The sequence below is a fragment of the Hylaeus anthracinus genome, unplaced genomic scaffold (genome assembly GCF_026225885.1).
Source record: "Hylaeus anthracinus isolate JK02 unplaced genomic scaffold, UHH_iyHylAnth1.0_haploid 11985, whole genome shotgun sequence".
Classification (NCBI taxonomy): Eukaryota; Metazoa; Arthropoda; class Insecta; order Hymenoptera; family Colletidae; genus Hylaeus; species Hylaeus anthracinus.
In genome coordinates, this window is record NW_026534333.1 from 4,106,463 (window position 1) to 4,125,100 (window position 18,638).

The window sequence follows — 18,638 nt, forward strand, 5'->3', positions numbered from 1 at the left end:
ACGAATATCAACGCTAGTTCGCTTGCCGGGGGGGGGGGGGGGGGAGAGGGGGATGGGTGGAGGGTAGGGCATCTGGGGAGAAGAGGATTTTATCTGTGGGATTGTGCGGGATGGGCCTGAGCGACGGGAAAACTGGACGAATATTGGGCCGCAGGATTGACAAAAAGATGTTTTCGTTACAGTTGGATCGTGAACAACGGACTCGGGTTGACACGTAAAACACGTGCGACAACTTGGATATGGTTCTGGCTAAGTCTTCTAATCGGGATATTGGCTAAACGGCGAAGGAACGGAGGGACATTGTTTCCAACTCGTGGGACAGCAAGAAGGTTCTTCTTTTCCTACGCGGAGTCGGGAGCGATCAAACGAGTCGAGGGAGAACGGTGATACACAGAGCGTTTAAAAGGGAATGACATTTTTCTTCTCTTCCGCGAGAGTACAATAAATACACAGATTGTTTCACTACGAAGTTTGTTTCGGGGATGTGTTGTTCGTTTCGAGGGGATCCGACAGAGCTGCGGCTCAAAGTGGCGAGACAACGGTTTCTTCATTTCTCCGGGGTGCCCATTGAGCAATTCTGTTTACATTTTCTTTTTACGTATCTTTGCCCTACGATTTGTCCTTCGTCGAACGAGTTATTCCAGGCTCACTTGGCTTTTTGCTTTATTATTATTATTTTTTTTTTTTTTTCGTAATGCTACGGCGTTTTCATCGTTCTCTTGTCGCGCTTGCGGTGTACGTACGTATGTATTACATGTATACGGTATGTGTGTCTGTGTGTCTGTTTCGGGGTGTTTTCAGGTTTCGTTCTCGTCACGGATTGTATTTCATTCATTTTTTTTTTTTTTTACTTTTTTACGCGTTTCTCACCTGTACCGATATCCTCCCGGCTGATTAAACGGGGGAGCGCAAAAGGGGGGCGGGGCGGGCGTCTCAACAACACGTCAGCGGCGGCCCGCCGCGTATCTTCGTTTCCTTTCTCTCATTATCTCTCGTTTACCTCTTTCTCGCAGAGTGTGTTTCTTTTCTCAACAGCAAAAAAAGAAGAAAAAAAAAAAACCTCGTCCACTCGCGACACCTACAACCTAGTCTTACGAATTTACTATTTACATTCCGCGCCGGATCTAAGTTGCACGCGACTTCTCTCTTTCTCGCACTCTCTACCTTCTCTCTGTATCCTCTTCTCTCTTCGTCGTTATCTCTCTATGCTTTCTCTCACTCTCATACATACGCGTACGCTCACTCTATCTCGCTCTCTATCGCTCAAACGTTGACTCTTGTCTCGTACCATTTACATTTTCTCTCTCTCTCTCTCTCTCTCTCTCTCTCTCTCTCTCTCTGTTGCTCTCTTTCTTCACCTCCAACGTCTCTTATCACCCGTTGTTCTGACTCGATAAAACGCGGGTTCTGTCTGTCTGTCACCCTCTGTGGTCTACGATTACCTAAGGTTTTCTCGACGCGAATCAGAAATCGGATAGACCGTTTTGGTTGGTTCTCGGCTCGTTCGCCCGTCAGAGAGGCACGGACACGCGGGTTCGCGATTAAAGGTACGGTTGATTGCAAACTCTTGGCGGAGGGGGGGGCGGCCGCGGCGGGCCGTGTCAGTCTCATGTTAACAAAACGTTCGTTTTCGTTTCTTTCTTTAAAATGATCGCGACAGCGCTCGCTGTTTTTCCTCATCGCGCTTTTCGCCAACGGAGTTGAACGAAAAGCGCTTTTCTCTTCGTTATTTCTATGTATGTTCTTCTTTATTTTTATCCTCGTTTGCAATGCGATATATTTTCATTTTTTTTTTTTTTTTTTTTTTTTTACTTTGTTTGCCCCGACTCACTTGCGCACAAGCACGCTATCACGCGTTTTTTACCATTCGTTCTTGTTTTCCTGGTCGAATCCATGCACGCTCTCTCGCACTCGTTTTTTGTTTGTCCTCTTTCTCTCGCACACTCGTGTTTTTCTTTTCCCTACGCGCACATACACAAGATGATAACTTTTACGATTATTATACCTTACACATGTTACAATAATATTAATTACTTTTATAATATTCAATAATTATAGTAGAGTAAGATGATCGATGAATGAGGTGGAGACTGTACAGGATGCGCGATTTCCATGATTATCACATGTAGATAGATTATTAATTTCTGTAACATTCAATCTTTCTCGTCTTACTGCTTCTCTCGCCTCCTTGTTTTTACCGTTCGATAACGCTATCGTTCCAGACGAGTCTCCGAATAACGTCGTTATCGTCGTTGGGTGGTAGATAGGTAAACGGGGGTGGTAGGTAGGTAGCTTTCCTTTAGGTGGACAGGTAAATCCTACACGGCACTGTTTGCTCCCGGGAACGGCACTGATCTTTCGTTACTCGAGCGTTCGTTCCATTCGTTCGGTTTTCGTCCTTTTCGGTTTTCACCACACCATCTTGGAGAACGGAAATAATCCTTTCATAAATACGACACGGAGGGGTCGTGTACGCGAAGGAGGCCTGGACGTACGGTATTTCCGCCACCTCCTACCGTCTCTCTCCGTCGTGTCCCGCGCAATTATCGATTAATAGTTTAAATTAATAAATTATTTGGTTTATCACGCGCTCAGAGCGTCCTGGCACTTTCATACTTGTCTCGGAAACAGAGGCCCGCGCGGCTCGCGACACGGACACAGAACGACGGATATATGCTCGTCGCGCTCGGTGGCCTCCGATGCGTCCCAAAAGAAAAAAAAAAATATAACGTCCCCTTTTGGAAGGGTTACCAACGCTCGCGAGAAACTGCTGCGACGTCGCGAGACCACTACGCCTCGAGGGACAGAGCTTTGCAGGGTCCTACGAGCGGCCTGGGCGACGGGGACGGCGACTTCTTCGACAGGTTCAACGGCTGCTGGCTGTCGGCGATGTCCACTTGAAGCTCCATCATGTTGCTTGGGCAACCGGAGAGCATCAATTTCGCCGCCGTGCTCGAGGTGGGCCTTGGACTCGTGCTCGTACTACTCGTCGCCGCCGCGGACAGATACCTCGGCGACGAGGCAGGCGAGTTCCCGAGCATTAGATAGTCCGAGGAAGACTGCTGTTGATGCTGCTGCTGCTGCTGCTGTTGTTGTTGCTGCTGTTGTTGTTGCTGGTGTTGCTGCTGCTGCTGCTGCTGCTGCTGCTGCTGTTGTCGGGCACCAGTCGTCGTCGTGATCACGGATGTGGCCGGCCACCTGGTCGTGGAGTAGCTGCTGGTGGCGCACTGAAGAAGACCCTGGGTCCCTTGGGGCGAGCGCGCGGTCATCGTGGTTGTGGAAGCGCATTGCTCCGCCGGCGATGGCGACGCGGCTGGCGACCTGGGGCTGCTCTCCCCGCGCATGATGTAGTTGTGGATGATGTCCGTGCGCTTCATCTGCTCGGCGGTCATCCGCGGTCCTTCCATCAGGCTCCTCGCCAAGGTGGAGTGCGTGCTGCTGAGCAGACTCGCCGTCTGCGGGCACTGGGGCGGCATTTGGTTGGAGGGACTTCGCGCCGGCGGCGAGGTCAGATGCAGGTGCAGCTGGGATTGCGTGTGCTGCACGATCACGGCTGGCTCGGCCTCCGCGCTGTCCTTCTGACGCAGAGCGCGAAACTTCTTGTGAGGCTTGTACGCCTCGTCCATCAAGGAATTGGTGTCGTAGAGCGGTGGCGCTTGAAGGACTCGCTTCAGCACCGGCATGTCCTCGACTTCTTTGTCCTCGGATCGTGGACTGGAGCAAACGGAGGTGGGCGCGCTGCTCGCGCTGCTGCTCGCGGGTTTGTCGGGCTTCTCCGTTCCCGACTCGATGCCGCTGTCGCTGGGAGAGTCCAGCTTGCGGAATCGCGGACACTGGGGCGGCTGAGGTGTCTTGGACAGGGACGCGCGATGGAGTTCGTCGTCGCCCGAGCTCGTGCTGCCAGAGTTCGCCCGTCGACGATGAGGACAAAGACCTCCCGCCAAGGTGGCCGCTAAAAGGGGCGCACTGGTCGCGTGATGTCCGCTGGGAGGAGCGACGTGGTGGTACTCCGTCAGGGAGGCGACCTCGCCGCTGCAGGTGCTCTCGGTGCTGGAAACGCTGCCCAAGGGACTCTTGACGGCCTCGTCCAGGGTGACGTCCGAGGCCGAGCCCCAGGACGCGGGTGGTTCCTCCTCCATGGGCCAGTGTTGCTGCTGCGGTTGCTGAGCGTTGATCACGTGTTGCGTCTGTTGTTGCTGCTGCTGCTGATGCTGCTGTTGGGCCTGCATCTGCTGCTGCTGCTCGGTCATCTTGAACGCCAGCAGTTTCTCCGAGTGGAGGGTGTTCAGGGTTCTCAGATCTGGGATCTTCTTCAAAAGCTCCCTCAAGATATCGGGATGCTGAGGATGATTTTGAGCCAATACGGTTTGAAGAGCGTTTCGCAGCTTGTTGTGCATACGCTCGACTAATTCGGTGTTGCGAAGCCCTGGCCTGTCCGCGGCGATCACCACCACGGAACAGAAGAGACCAAGCTCGGCGTCGGACAGTCTCAGCGAGTTCACCCTCTCGGCGAAATCGAACATCGAGTCCATGAGGAATCTCGCGTTGCTGCTATTGTGGATGGACTCCCGTTTGAGCACCTGGCCGTTCAGACAGATCATGCTATTCGTCTGGGCGTCGAACATGCAGGCCAGTCGCACGAGCAACACCTCGAACACGCCAGCCTTGAGCAACGTGACCTGGTCGTCCTGAGCCAGCAGGCTGAAGCCAGGAATGCGTTTCGCGAATTCCACCACGCCGCGAATCGCCGGCGAGAACCTCTTCGAGAAGTCTTGGAGCAGCTCTTGCTGGCCAGTCAACGGTTGCGGATTAGGGTTCAGCGGGCATGCCTGCAACATAAACGGAGAGACCGTCGCGTTGAGAACGAGCTGTCGTCGAAGGTCGTCGACGTCGTCTCGCGAGAAACGTGCCAGACGTCCGTCCTTTCGGTCACGGGAAAGGCTCGAACTTCCTCGTTTCGCGGCCTGCTCGAGGACGTCTGGTTCGATTTCCGCGTAAAACCGACGATTCTATCGAAACCCGATTCGCGCTGACGCAAGCGAGCGTAAAAAAATCAACGTTCGGAAATATCTTTCGTCGGACATGCAAACAAAAGAAAAGAAAAAGAAAAAAGAACAGACAGGAGAATTACGAAAGTAGCAGAAGAAAGTGTGGATTTCGAGTACTCACCAAGGTTGGCGGACACGCGGTGTAGTTGGGCGTCTCGCGAGCTCGGACGAGAATCGGTGCCACTTTGTCTCTGGTGAAGTCGCATGTGTCGAGGTGAGCTTGCACAACGGTAGCGAGAAGCCGTTGCTCGTCCTCCAGCTCGGCGGCTACTGCCTTCTCTTGAGAACGGCTGTGGGAGCTTTGCTGCATGGCAGCCAGAATCCTGGCCTTCTCGCGCTTGGGCACACGGCCGAATCGCACCGCTATAAGCAGAAACGGATGTCCGATGGTTAGACGGGAAGAGAGCAAGTTCGGTCAGTGGTAAGCAGAACGAAGGACGCGTCGATGAATAGTTAATGCGATCAATGGATGAATCATGCAACGGACACGGCGGCGTATCGCTCGGGACGACCTTCGAGCGCATCGGTACTCGCGTGCGTGTGTCGCTTCGATCCGAAGTACGCGGAAAGAGAAGACACGAGGCTGAGTTCTCCACGGTCTCGGAGCTCGCACCTCCGTTGAAACTTATCATCGCACCAGATACGTTTCGTGCGACGGGCCCAGGGAGAAGAAAAAAAAAAATCGAGAGGGGAAAGCGCACGACTTTCTCGCGCCGGAGAAATGAAAGTACGGCTGGCTCGGCCTCGTACTACGAATCCACCGATAGAAAGTCCCCGCGTGCGCAACGCGGAGGGTGAAAAAGGGAACACGAGCGACGATCAGCGATCCGAAATCGCGAACGCGAAGTGTCGCTTGCACAGAAGTAAAGGGACACCTACGTGCATTGTGGTAGTTGACAACTCCGTTGAGGATTCCCTTCAGTATAGGTAACTCGTCTCCCATGACGGTCGAGGAAAACGCGCGATTCTTAACCGCGTCCCCCTCTGCGGCGCTTAGCTTAGTATCGAACTGCACAGGGCACGAAAAAACTATTTTCCCACTGGCACAATCACTACCGGTCGTCTTTCCCCGGAACCACGTATGGCGCACCATACGACCGTTTCGTTTTCTCGTGTACCGGTCTGATTCGACGATTATCCACGCGATAGGTTCGCTTCTCTCGGCTGACCCGCGAGTCACTCCAGAATTCGTAGCGCGGCGTGCACGGCGCGCCGCCAGACACACGGCTGCTTCGCGAGGTTTCAAGAAAGGAGCGCGACAGTACGACGCGTGCAGACGCGAGACAGCATCACCGCCGACTGAGTGATGTTCCGCGGGTTGCGTTCAACAGCCCCTCCACTTATTCAGCCATCAACGACTCCCACCACCGGCCACGATTGTGGCCTTTGCCGAGCCTTTGGCCTTGAACTTGGTTTCAGCGACAGCCGCACGAGGCGTACCGCCGACCTATATATACTATATAGCGAGCGAATGTACGCGCCGAGCGTGGCGAGGGTGTGCGTACCTGTGTGAAACCTCTGGCCGCGCGTATGCGCTCGTGTGCACGCTCGTCGCTTTGTGTTCGTGTCTGAATACGACGGTGAAAAGAGAGAGAGAGAGAGAGAGAGAGAGAGAGAGAGAGAGAGAGAGAGAAAGAGAGAGACAGAGGTCTCGTTGCCAGAGGTGACTCTTCTGTGCGCAGATGCGAACTTCCTTTGCCGGGGGTAAGTTACCCTCGACGACCTTGAGCAACCCCTCGCTCTGGCTATTTGCCCTGTCACCAGCTGCCGTCGAACGACTTATCCGTTCACGGACGATCGATCCCCCGCCGGCGGATATCGTATCCTCTCTACCGATGAGATTAACCCCCGTTCGTCGACTACTCGAATCCTTGGTCTATCCACGCCAAGTCTAGGCGACGCGACAAGCCATCGAACGACAATCGCCCCCGTGGCTAGATCGCAACGACCCTGTCCGTGACCGCGCGGGCCATCGCGAGGTCGCGTTACCAATGTTACCGTACAACGAAGACGTGCTACTCTCTATTTCGCAACGAAAGATCGAATCGGAGTCCTAAAAAATCTGATTCTACTCTTTCTCTGACGTCCCTCGCTGATCTCTGTGCACCCTGTGCCGTGAAACGACTCCAGACAAGACTGCTCGCGTCAGCATCGTGTGTACGAGGTACTATCGGAACAACGACGGAAACGGAACGTTGGTTCCTCCGCGGGTGTCTAGCCGCAAATTGCGCGGCGGCCAAGACGAGCGCATCGGTTTGGCGGGACGGCTGGAGAGGAGCATGCGCCCGAGAGCCAGGTGATCCGCCGCGGTAGGGGAACCTCTCGCGGGCAAACGGAGTGGGGGGGCAATCGCGAGGGGAACGAAGTTCGCGAGGTCTCCGCGCGGAGCGTAGCGCCACGCGACGGCGCGTTGTTGCTCGAGTGATAAGGAGGGGGAGGGCTTCTCGACGAGGAGATCGAGCGAGTGGGGGCGTGAAGGAGATGATCGCGACAGTGTGCACGGGCTGGGAATGGTGGGGAATCGTGGAAGGAGGTGGAAGGGTCACCGGGTACGTAGCGGCGAGTAGCGGTACTCTTTCTACGGACGTGAAGCAGCATGCAAGTCGGGCAATGCCCGACTATTGACCCCGCGGAGTCCACGTTGTCATCGCGAGGACTTGCTTCGCGAACCTTCGACTACCTTTGGGGCCGTACGATCGATCGGATTGTTCTTTTCGAAATACAGATGCTTCGGGTATTCGAAAAGCAACGTCTTAGAAAAAATGATACTCTTGAGAGAAATCGCGAGTTTTGTTACTTGACAAGCATCGGTAAACTATTGTTTATTGTTAAAAATGACGCTGCAGTCCTAAATGGTCCACGCGCGTTCCCCTTAACCCAGTACCGATGACTCTCGCTGCACCGCGGCCGATTTAGACTCCCGAGTGGACGGGGACGGTTATAGATCAGACCGAAGTAGTCTCATGGCGAACATAGCCAGCCGATGCAGCCCGGGTCGTTGACCCCGAGTGGTCCGCGCGTCGATCGAATCCACCTCGCGGGTTTCGCGGCGAAAGAGGTCAATTGGGAGGGATCCGGCGATGATGTTTCGAAAAGAAAGCAAGCTCGACGAGGTCCGTTCGGGGGATAATCGCGGCTGCTTTCTCAAACAGCGAACTGGCCACTTTCGCCCATTGCGACACTCTTGCCGTGTCGAGGGGAGCAGCGTTACGCAAACGGTCAATGACCTGGCACTCTACATTTTAGAAACTACTCTTTCGGAGAAATGTGTTACACGACGGCTGTGTCCCAGGGGGAAAGCGCGGCCCCGAGGTGCGGTAATAAGTTTTTCGCTAGCTTTTTCGCGCGACTATGCTTTTACGACGCTCGAACTCGCGCAAAAACGACACTCGACGCGAAAGGGAACGATGGCACAGGAATTTTCTCAAGCGAAGCGAAAGAGAGCTCGCGAGGATCGATCCGGAGGGTTGCGTTGAACTCTTCTGGATTCGCGTAGACTCTTCTAGACCCTCTGGATCGATTCTCTCGAGCCGTTTCGCGCGGGCGGAAAAGTATGAAACATTTTGTAAAGACTCACCATCGCGACTCATGCCGACGGCGATGCACTTCTTGAGACGGCAATATTGGCAGCGGTTCCTGTTGATTCGCAGGATGCTGCACTGCTGGTTCTTGGTGCAGGGCCGATACTGTATCTTCTGCTGAATGCTCCGCCGGAAGAATCCCTGCGAATCACCAACGAAACCCTCGTCAGTCTGACCGTCACTGTCCGATGAGGACCCCGACGAGCAATTGGTCCCCGTGCGCGGGGTGGCCAGGTCACATTCGCACAAGCACCCCATTAATTCACCTGGGCCAAATTGTGTGCCGAGGTTTTCGTTCGCGGTAGAATCCGTAAACAACTCCCGCGTGCGTTTCGCACGCAGCTAATCACTCGTTTTGCTCGAAGTCGCGTATCCGACGTGAATCTGTTCCGACGACGAACGTATAGAATCGGCGCGAGTAACTCGCGGCGAATCGACGCCAGGCTACGGGCTCGTAAAAACCAGAAACTTTGTCACAGTTTCTCGCAGCTCTCACTGATTGGGACGCACGTCTCTCGGTTGAAACCACTAAACTCACCAACGTACCGATCGTAACTGTTCGCCAGTACGATCGTGCGAGTCGAAACGCGAGTTTCGGGCAGAGGGGGTAGAGGGAGGCAAAGAAGCAACCGTTTGTATCGGAGCTTGGCTGTGGACTGGCTCTTTCTAGCACAGAGAGCATAGAGCCTCGGCACATTGCCTCTGGCTCGTCGAGGTGGGGGACACTCTGACCCAATTCCCGGACGTTCACCCGCAGTTCACCGCGTGAAAGTGAGAGTCCCCCTTGCGCGCATTCGCGCTGGTTGTCTCGCTCTCCCGCACGCTCTGTCTCCGTTACGCCGCCTGACCCGTTCGCGCGCGCTGGCAAACCCTCTCCATCGCTGTCCTCGTCGGACGAACGCGTACCGAACGACCATAGAGTCTCGCGCGCGCTTCGAGCGCTCTACTAACGGGTTCCTTCCCTCCTCTCCCTGCCAGCTTTTCTGCAAGGAACCACCCTCCCGGAGTGTCCCGCCCTACCCTCGCCTCCTATTCTCGATACCTCGACCCCTCTGACAGCCACGAATAAACGCGGGAACCGGGAACCCCCCTGCCCCCGCTTTCGCGCCACCCACACTTTTTTTCGGGGGGAGGGCTTGTTTGCTTTTCGAGAACCGTCCACCGACGATTCCTTTTCACTATTCCAGGTGAACGACCCCTGTCAACCACCTACCTCTACAGGGTACGTGGTGGCGTGTTTATTCCCGATACTCCGAAAAGATCTGAAATTTTATTAAACGAATCTCGCGATATTTTCGTACACTATTTCCAGCGTATTCCTTTCATGGACCGCGATACGGACGATTTTAGTACCGGTGGACTCGAAACGAACCTTTTTCCCATCGGGTTCGACGACCCTTGTCAACCTACTACCACGGAAGGGTAGTAGGTATGCTGTTACTAGCGTGTTCTCTCGTAATCCTAGGATACAGATCGACACTTTTGTACCACTGAACTCGAAGCGACCCCTTTGTCCACTGGGTTCGATGACCCCTGTCAACCTACTACCACGCAAAAGTTACTAGTTAACGTACCTCTTCCCAAAAATAAGTTTTACCCTTGCATCGATATCCCGCGATATTTTCTCAATTTTTCCCGTGTATTCTTAGCATGATCTCGACGCATCGTAGCAACGTACTCGAAACGACCCCTTTTTCCATCGGGTTCGACGACCTGTATCGAAAAGCCAAAGTATCGATGGGAGAGGACGGACGAGCTCTGTCATTAGGCGTGCGTATCGCGGTGGCTTTTTCACGCGGGAGCTTCGCTAATTGAGAATGGTGAAGGAGGTAGGTCAGGGCGGAGGAACTTCCCAGCCGCGTATCGGTCAACGACCTCGCGGCTCGGTTACGTAACGAACGACGCGTGGATCGTCGTCGTTGTTCGTGCCGTTCGTTCGTTCGTTCGTTCGTTTGTTCGTCGTCGTCGTCGTCGTCGTCGTCGTGCTCGTCGTCGCGTATCTTCAGCGCGATGTCAGCGAGGCGCAGGCGCGCGTGTATGCACGTATGCGTACGGAATTGGCGACACTCGTCGTCAAGTGACTCTCTCGTGACGTCAGACACGCGACCTCGCCTACCTCAACTTCGTGCACAGCCCGAGACGAGAGAACGATGTACCGTTGCACCTCCGCGCCCGGCCTGTCAATCGGTGCACGCGTTCGATGCAAGTCAATGAACTGTCAGCGTTGCCAATGTTAAGCTCTCCCGTCGTCGCGTTTCCGTTTCGAGTCGCTCCGACTCGCGACCAACGATACGCGCGCTTTCGAAAACTGGGAGATGGTAGGACGAGCATCGCAGGTTGTAGGACGTTTAGAATTCGACATGGGAATTCCAGGATCGAAGCTGCTGCATTCAATGCCTTACATTTACAACTTTTCCCCATTAACGAATTCAATAATCTCTAAATCCTTTTGGAAGTACCTATTCTCCTAGATCACCTTCTATTAACGAACGATACTTGTAGTCTCCAAGTTCCTTAAAAATCGAATTCGTTATCCGTTTCTCCTCGCGACTATTTTTAATCGGTGCGATTACTGCCGCGAAAATCACGCGAGACGCTTAATCACGGAGGACAAATTGTTATCGGCCGCGAGCTGGTGTCGCGGATGCCCGGACGAGGCCAGCAACCCCTGTTGAACCCCTTGGTTGGCGGGAATCCGGCAGCGGTGGGACTGGGACTGGGGGAGGGAGGGTGGGGTGTGGGAGAATGCGGTGCATCGATCTCTCAAACCGTGCATTCGCCCTGACGGGTCAGGGGGCGACCACCTTCTCGCGCTGCCACGACTTACGTTCGCCGGCGCACGCGCCTCTATTGTGTCACATCCGCGGAAAGTGCAAACGGATCGCTATCGACATCCCCCGCCGATCCTTCTCGGGGATCTCTGGTTACGCCGAAAAATACCGAAAGATTGAAAACCCGTGGCGATGAATCCGATGATTCCCTTCGCGGAAACTTCGTCCCGCTGATTCTCAACTTCTGGCAGCTTCGATCCGCTGCCAAGAAATTGGGAAACTTTCGAGAGAGCTGGGGAGAGTTCGTGGCACGGTTAGAGAAACGGTGTATGTAATTCGATGCTCTTCCGAAACTCGAGATCTGTCAAAATATCGACGATTGGCTATCGAGAGTCCTGGTCGCGGACTTTTGCGTTGAGATTTCTGAGTCGATTGCGAAACACTTGTTTACTGGAGTTCTGTTTCACTGGGTTCTGAGAAGGCTTAGTTCTTGGATTGGGGGAATAGAATGGAGCAGTTTAGTTGGGCTTTGAAGGTTCGAAATTGAGGGAACATTATTCGATACTGAATTTTCTTTGTGTCGCGGAGTAGCAGAGATAGAGAGCGAGCGGCAGTGGAAGTGCGGACCGTGCCTGGTTAGACGCCTCGGCTAGTCTTCGTAAGCCGCATGAATAAGAAACGCACACAACTCGGGCGTCAGCCTCTGCTTATTTTTTAATCTTAACACTGAAAATTACTATTCTCTGTCATTGATATTCATCTCCTAGTCGTCTAAACTAACCTCGATATTATGAACGAAATACCTACTTACTTAACATCCTCGTAAACAAATGGAAATAAAGATACGTTTCATACGCTAAAAAAAAAAATTACTTTTTAACGTGCCATCTTGACAAAAATTATTACTTGTTTCACAGACAGACTAAAACATTCGCTGAAGAATAAAGCAGAAATATTTTAACAGCATCTTTGAAGTCTCCACCGTTAACGCTCTCGATCGATAAATAAAAAACAGATGTAATATTTATCAATAATCTATCAATATTTTCGATAGTCGACAAAGTGAGTTTGTTGCTCGCTGGAAGGGGTTGCGGACCGTCCGGGTCAGACGTTACAGTCAGCCATCGCGCGCCAGGCGACTCAGCAGAAACGACTCGACGCTGTCCACGATTCTTCTCTCGTGATTTTATAGGGAGGAAGAAATACGAGTCCTGAACAGATATATCATACTGGGTCGGATGTTTCGGTTAGCCCTCGCGATCCTCAGGAGTCAGCAAACATTTCTCGACAGGATTATTCATGGTATTGCAGGGAAAAAAGAAAGATGAATCCTGGGAGAAATTCTCATATCGAGCGTTAGTCTTCAGAGTTCTGTGAGTGATCGACACAGATGTGGTAGGGAGTTAGGTCCACCACACGAGCCACTCAACCAATCTAAAACTATACGACACTGTCTGCAGTTTCAATTATTCATACATGGAGTACGGATGCATAGGCATTTATGCCGTGTTACAAAGTATGGAGAAATCTATGAGAATGTGCATGAATGCAAAAGATTATAAACATTAACAATAATACACATGTTATACCGTTTAATAAATAGAGCAGTGTCTCGTTTAAGCATGAATTTGCGTAAAAATCTGAGAAGATAGTACCAAGAAGAAAAAAGGCCAGCTTTAGTTCTTGGATTGCGAGTAGTAGAATGGAGCAGTTTAGTTGGGCTTTGAAGGTTCGAAATTGAGGAAAAATTATTCGATACTGAGTTTTCATTGTTTCGTGGAGTAGTAGAGATAGAGAGGGATCGGCAGTGGAAGTGGCTGCGGACCGTGTCTGGTCAGACGCTAATATTACTTATATCCATATTTCACTCGCAGGCATCACATTCCCCGTAACCTAACGAATCCGAAAACGAGGCCCATCCTCCTTCGATTCAACCTAACCACCGAAAATCACGAACACGGCAGCCTGGCGTCATCCCTTTTAACGCGAATTCCTCGGGTCCAACAACCTCGGGGTCGCGATGCCTGCCGCGAGTCACGTTCACCGGTTCGCTTTTATTTTCCGCGAAAGGAGCGAGTTCGGCGACGGTGCGGGTACGCGTGCATGTGCATCGGTGGATGCACACACGCGTGCACACACGGGGCACGTACACGAGCTGGTGTACAGATGTAGGTAAGGAGAGTGTGGGATATACACACGACGTGGTCGCGAGGCCAACGACCGGAGCGCGCGATTCCATCGTTGGTGGGGGCTTGTCGAGCGGTTCAGGAGGGTGGAGGGGGCGGTAGGGGAAGGTGAGTGTATCTGCTCCCACGGGCGTAGGGCGAAGAGGGGAGGAAGAGGACGAAGACGGAAAACCAACGAGAGAGAAAGAGAAAGAGAGTGAGAAGGTGAGAGGAGAGGAGGCAACAAAGAAAGACCAAAAGATGAAGAGGGAGAGGGAGGAGTAGCCAGCGATATCATGGCTCGGGGAGGGAGGAAAAGGGGGCAGAGGGGAGGACAGGACACGAAACGGAGTAACGGTGACGTACATAATGCGCGCGCCCGTGCTATGCGCATGCGTTCCCGCTCCAAACGCCGCCGTTCGGGGGCATTAACCGCTCGCGCGTACTCGCTCGCTCCGACGCGCACCTACGACCCCAAGAATTCGCTGCTCGCTCTGCTCCCCGGACGACGATGTATCGGTCAAGTCGATCGCCGAGGTCAGAGATGCTGATCGCTCGCCTAATCCGCGCGGAAAGACACCTAACTCCAGGGACTAGAGGCAATTTTCCGAGAATTGTTTCGAATCGCTTTAGCCTGCTTCTGGAGATTTCAGGAAACCGATATTATCCCATGTCGAAACGTTTTCAATACGTCGCGGATGATTTTGGACAGCTTCGTTCTGTGATAACGGCGAGCGTACAGTACGAATACCATAAATGTGTATGGGACATACGTATCTCTTTATAGTACGTATCAGAGTAAAGAATGACATAAAAAATGACAGAAAATAAACGATTAAATCGAAATACTGCATGGAAAAATCCAGGAATTGTAGAACTAACTTTATTACGAATAAAATTCATAGAAAGGCATGAAAGCTAAGGAACCAATTTTATTAGAAACAATTGAGAAGAATTGACACCTGACATTTTGGATAATTCTAGGATGACAGCAGAGAGTTCAGACAACTCCGAAATAGAACATGAGATTTTGATGATAGTCGGTGACACTGATCGAGAATCGGTTAAATGCAATGGAAGCGACGAGAAGAAATGGTGCCGTTGGCCGACCAGCTTTAATACTCTCGTTTGACCTCGAACAGTTCGCTGCTCTATTCCCCGGGCATCGATACCAGGGAAGTCGACCGCCGAGGTCACCATTCGAACTATTTTTTATTTCCACCCATACCCGGTATCTCCTACGGATCTCTGATTAAATCTATTAACAGCGTTCCCAGTAAACAAGACAACGATCGTTTGATAAACGACTCGATATGTAGCCTACAAATACTGCCGATGTTTCTATCGTTTCTCCCGTCAGTCGCAATACGAGAATATACCAAAAGATGTATTTTAACAAACACGATTCACGCAGACTCCATAAATCTACTTTTGGAATTCGACTCCATCGAGCTTGTTATTATCTCCGAACGTCGTACCCGCATCTGAGACATAATATAAATGTTCACTCGAGACCTCCTTGCGGAGAAATTGAACTCTGAACGGCAATTGGTCAGCTTTGTAAAGATGACTAGGCTGGGCCTGCTGTATCACTTTTATTAGGGGAGTCTTAAATGGTGTCGATAACTTCTTCAAAGTTTGGATATTTATTTATAGGTGATTCAGGGATACGTGTGCTTTTCTCCAACGGTGAAATACTAATTTCTCTGTTAAATATAAAAATCTGTTGCTTAGTATCCGAGCGTGTAAAGATTAAATTTAGAAAAAAAAAAAAAGAACTTTCCAAATCATCGAGACGAGCAACAAGCTCGTCACGCAAGGGACGCCGCCGTACAGCCAGTTTTTTTCTGGAGCGACCGAAATCGAAAATCCGTCGACATTAAAACGGGGCGGCCGATTTCTCGTTCGTTCAACGATCGTGCCGGTTATTGCCGGGTGTCGTGTTTCACGGGGTGGCTTTATCGGGGCGGCACAGAAGCGTGACGTTCGATTCCGCGCTGCTCGCGGCGGGGGCAGAGCGTTATCTTCGAGCGCTCCCGCTCTGGCCGGAGATACCAGCGTCGAGCGAACACCTACCACGATAATAAGCGGCTGACCCGATTCTAAAGTAGATGCACCGGGGTCAGTAACCCCAACCGAGCACCGAAATACCCGCGCAATCAAATGAAAATGAGATCACGACTCGTTACGACATCAAAAATGACGGTTAGCCGAGAGGGAGCGCGGAAGAGGAGAGTATCCACGGCGATACGAGGCGAAGGGGGGAAGGGAGGAGGGAGGCGAGGGCGAGGAGGATGCGACGAAGGTGGAGGAAAGAGCTAGATGGAGCGGAGGAACGGGAAGGAGGGGGGTACTCAGCGGGCGGAAGGGGGCACCAAGAGGAGGTGGAGGGAACAGTCGTGTGACGTAACTGGCTCGGGGGTCGACGACCGGAGGGTTAATGCACCGGTCGCCTGGTTTCAACCCTCCGGAAAAAGAGTCGACGCGTACCTCCACCGTTGATTGTCCCGCCGGGGAGATTTACAGAGGAACGTCGACGCGAAAATAAAGAGGAAAATCTGTATTTTTTTTTTTCGTCTCCCGTCGCGGTGCAACCCGCGCGCACGCCATCGTCCCCGTGTCGAGAAATTTCGGGGGATCGAGCCGAGTTTCGCGCGCAACTTCCGACCAGGCGCAGAAGTGCTCACCCGGCGCGTCGATTTCACTCGAACGAAGCTGCCCGCTGATTCGAGATTTCGAGGAAATACTTGGAGGTTAGTCGCGGAAACGGCACTCGGCCAAGCTCTTTATCCTCCTCGACGAAAAGGTAAATAAACGCAAGGTGCTCGTATCGCGGAGCATCGGATTCGGAAGAGGCTTTCGTGGATCGTGCCACTCGCTCCATCGCGTCGGGATATGCCGTGCCTTTTATCGCGCCTTTATCGCGGTCACGTGATCGCGCCAACGAGAATCTCTCGTGCCGTAAAACTGAGCCCAGGTCAGTGACGCGTGCACGAAAAGTGTCGCGGTGGGGCAACGTCCCGATGAAATCTGGGCCACCTAGCTCGAGTACTACTCCCTGCTGAACCACGCCAATCGGTTCCCGCCATTTTCGCGATTCGACCATTCCACCCGAAAGTACGAGCGCCCACCATCGCGATCGAAAACACCTCGTCTCGAAAAAAGGAAACAGATGTACCGCATTCGCGATGTCCAGGTCAGAGCCGTGCGAACGAAAGAAGCTACACGGCTCGAAGGAAAAGTAGCTTGCGGCCGTCCGCGAGTCGCTATGGCGAAATAGTGCAACAGCGGTGCGACCGAGCGACCCAGTCTTAAAGATACCCAACACTCTTCCGCGTTCTCTTCCCTTTCCACGGGTGCCTCTTCCAGCACCATAAGACGGTCTCTACCGCTAGCGGCTAGGTCACTCGGCGACTACTCGTTCGGCATAGCGCCTGTTACGGCGCTGCGGCCATAAGTTACTGACCCAGTCAACCAGCCCGAGGCTCCCCCGATCCGGGGATCCCCGTAGGGTGGGGGAGCCTAGACGGAAAAATTTCTCGGGCAGATATCATCGCTGGCCCGTCCAGTTCTCTCCGCGGAGGATCACAATAGAGGACCAGTCGCTCGACCAGCCTACCTCTGTCAGCGGGGGTTGCAACGCCAGGACCGGAAAACATTCGGACACTTTCTCTTTCTCGCGGTCGGACGCGATCATCTCTTTGGCTTTTTGGGATCCTGCCGGTCCACTCTCTCTTTCCTTTCGTCTGCTACTCGCCCTCACCGGATCGACGCGACCGCGGGGTGCTTTCCGGTTCTACGAGTGTCTGGACGGTCCAGGCATCCGTAGAATCGATTCAGGGAAAGTCATCGTCGTGGAGTTTTACTCCGAGAAGAGGAGCACGTCATCGATTCTTTGTAAAGATTTATCGGGACAAACATTAGAAGAGACTCCGTTAGAAGATACAAGTTCAAATTACGTTTGTGTTCGGACAGAGGGGAAACTAGGGGCCACGACATTGCCGGGTCGACGGACGAAGAAGATCTGCGAGCATCGGTGCCACGATCCATGACACCTGGCAGCGCCATCCCCACCGACGACTCCTGATTGCCGTGGAGGTGGCAAAGCGACGGAGGTGGGAGCACCGTTCTACCACCACCGCGAGCGAATTCGCGGCCTGTGCTGCCCCCACCAAACGTCTCCTTGAAGTCGCACAATGACGATCACGAGGACGTTGGCCTTCGCGGGACGTAATTATCGGTCTCGAGGAAAACGATTTACATTCGGTCGGAGATCTAGCGGGGAGAGATTTTCCGTTCACGCGACGCGCGTGGTTCCACGAGGTGGATGAATATTTTTAGACTAATTAGGCCGCGCTTCTCCAATCTTGAATACCGTCGCTTTTATTTAGAGAAATATTTGTTTATTTTTAGATTTGTTGGAACGCAGCGAAAATGTCCAAGAGATCGAAACTGGTCAATTTCGAGCGGAAGAATAGCGAAACGGGGGAGAGAGGGAGGGGAGACTTGGACAGGAAGTCGAACGGACGGATGTGCAGGCTCTGTTACGCGTACCTGTGCGAGCAATTTCCACCATCCCTGAGCTCGACCACACGAAAACCACCGGACACAAAGCGAAAGGTCCGAGGATCTACCTGTCCCCGACCCTTCTCACGCGTTTTCCCAATGCCCGAAGGTTATCAGGAATCGAAAGAATTCTCGTCAAAGAATTTCGCCACACTTCACGACGCTTCCTTTGCGTAACCGTCCGCGAGGCTATTGTCGGAAATCGACCCTCCTGCTACCCCCGACTTCCACGAAAATGCTGCGAGCTGACCGCGTATCCTGTTTCCGTGGATCTTCCCCAAGCTGCCTTACATTTCCTTTCCGAACGAAAAATATCCCTTCTTCGTTAAATAACCACGAAACGACCGGATCAGAAATGCTAATTCTCAGTTTAAATATGTGCTAATTTTCAGCGCAAAATACGTCCTCGATATTTACGAAGCTACGTCAGCCGGTACACTCGATAAAGGATCCTCTCCTCGACGATGGCCGAAAGAAAAGAAACCTTGGCGAGATTTTTAGTCTACC

At 52.6% G+C, this 18,638-nt stretch overlaps 1 protein-coding gene across 4 annotated transcripts in view; it reads right to left on the bottom strand.

Annotated features, from left to right (window-relative positions):
• Positions 1–669: 669 nt before the first annotated feature.
• The window catches only part of LOC128887112 (nuclear hormone receptor E75-like), a 96,512-nt gene continuing 78,543 nt past the window's right edge, over positions 670–18,638 (bottom strand). For 3 of the 4 annotated variants that reach the window (XM_054142610.1, XM_054142611.1, XM_054142609.1), the window contains exons 3-5: positions 8,626–8,770; positions 5,170–5,411; positions 670–4,829 (exon numbers count right to left, since the gene is read on the bottom strand). In XM_054142610.1, coding sequence (XP_053998585.1) covers positions 2,790–4,829; positions 5,170–5,411; positions 8,626–8,770 — 2,427 coding nt within the window. In that variant the 3' untranslated portion in view covers positions 670–2,789. Of the gene's footprint in view, positions 4,830–5,169; positions 5,412–5,927; positions 6,601–8,625; positions 8,771–18,638 lie in introns of those variants that run through there. The other variant, XM_054142612.1, reaches the window with a different exon arrangement.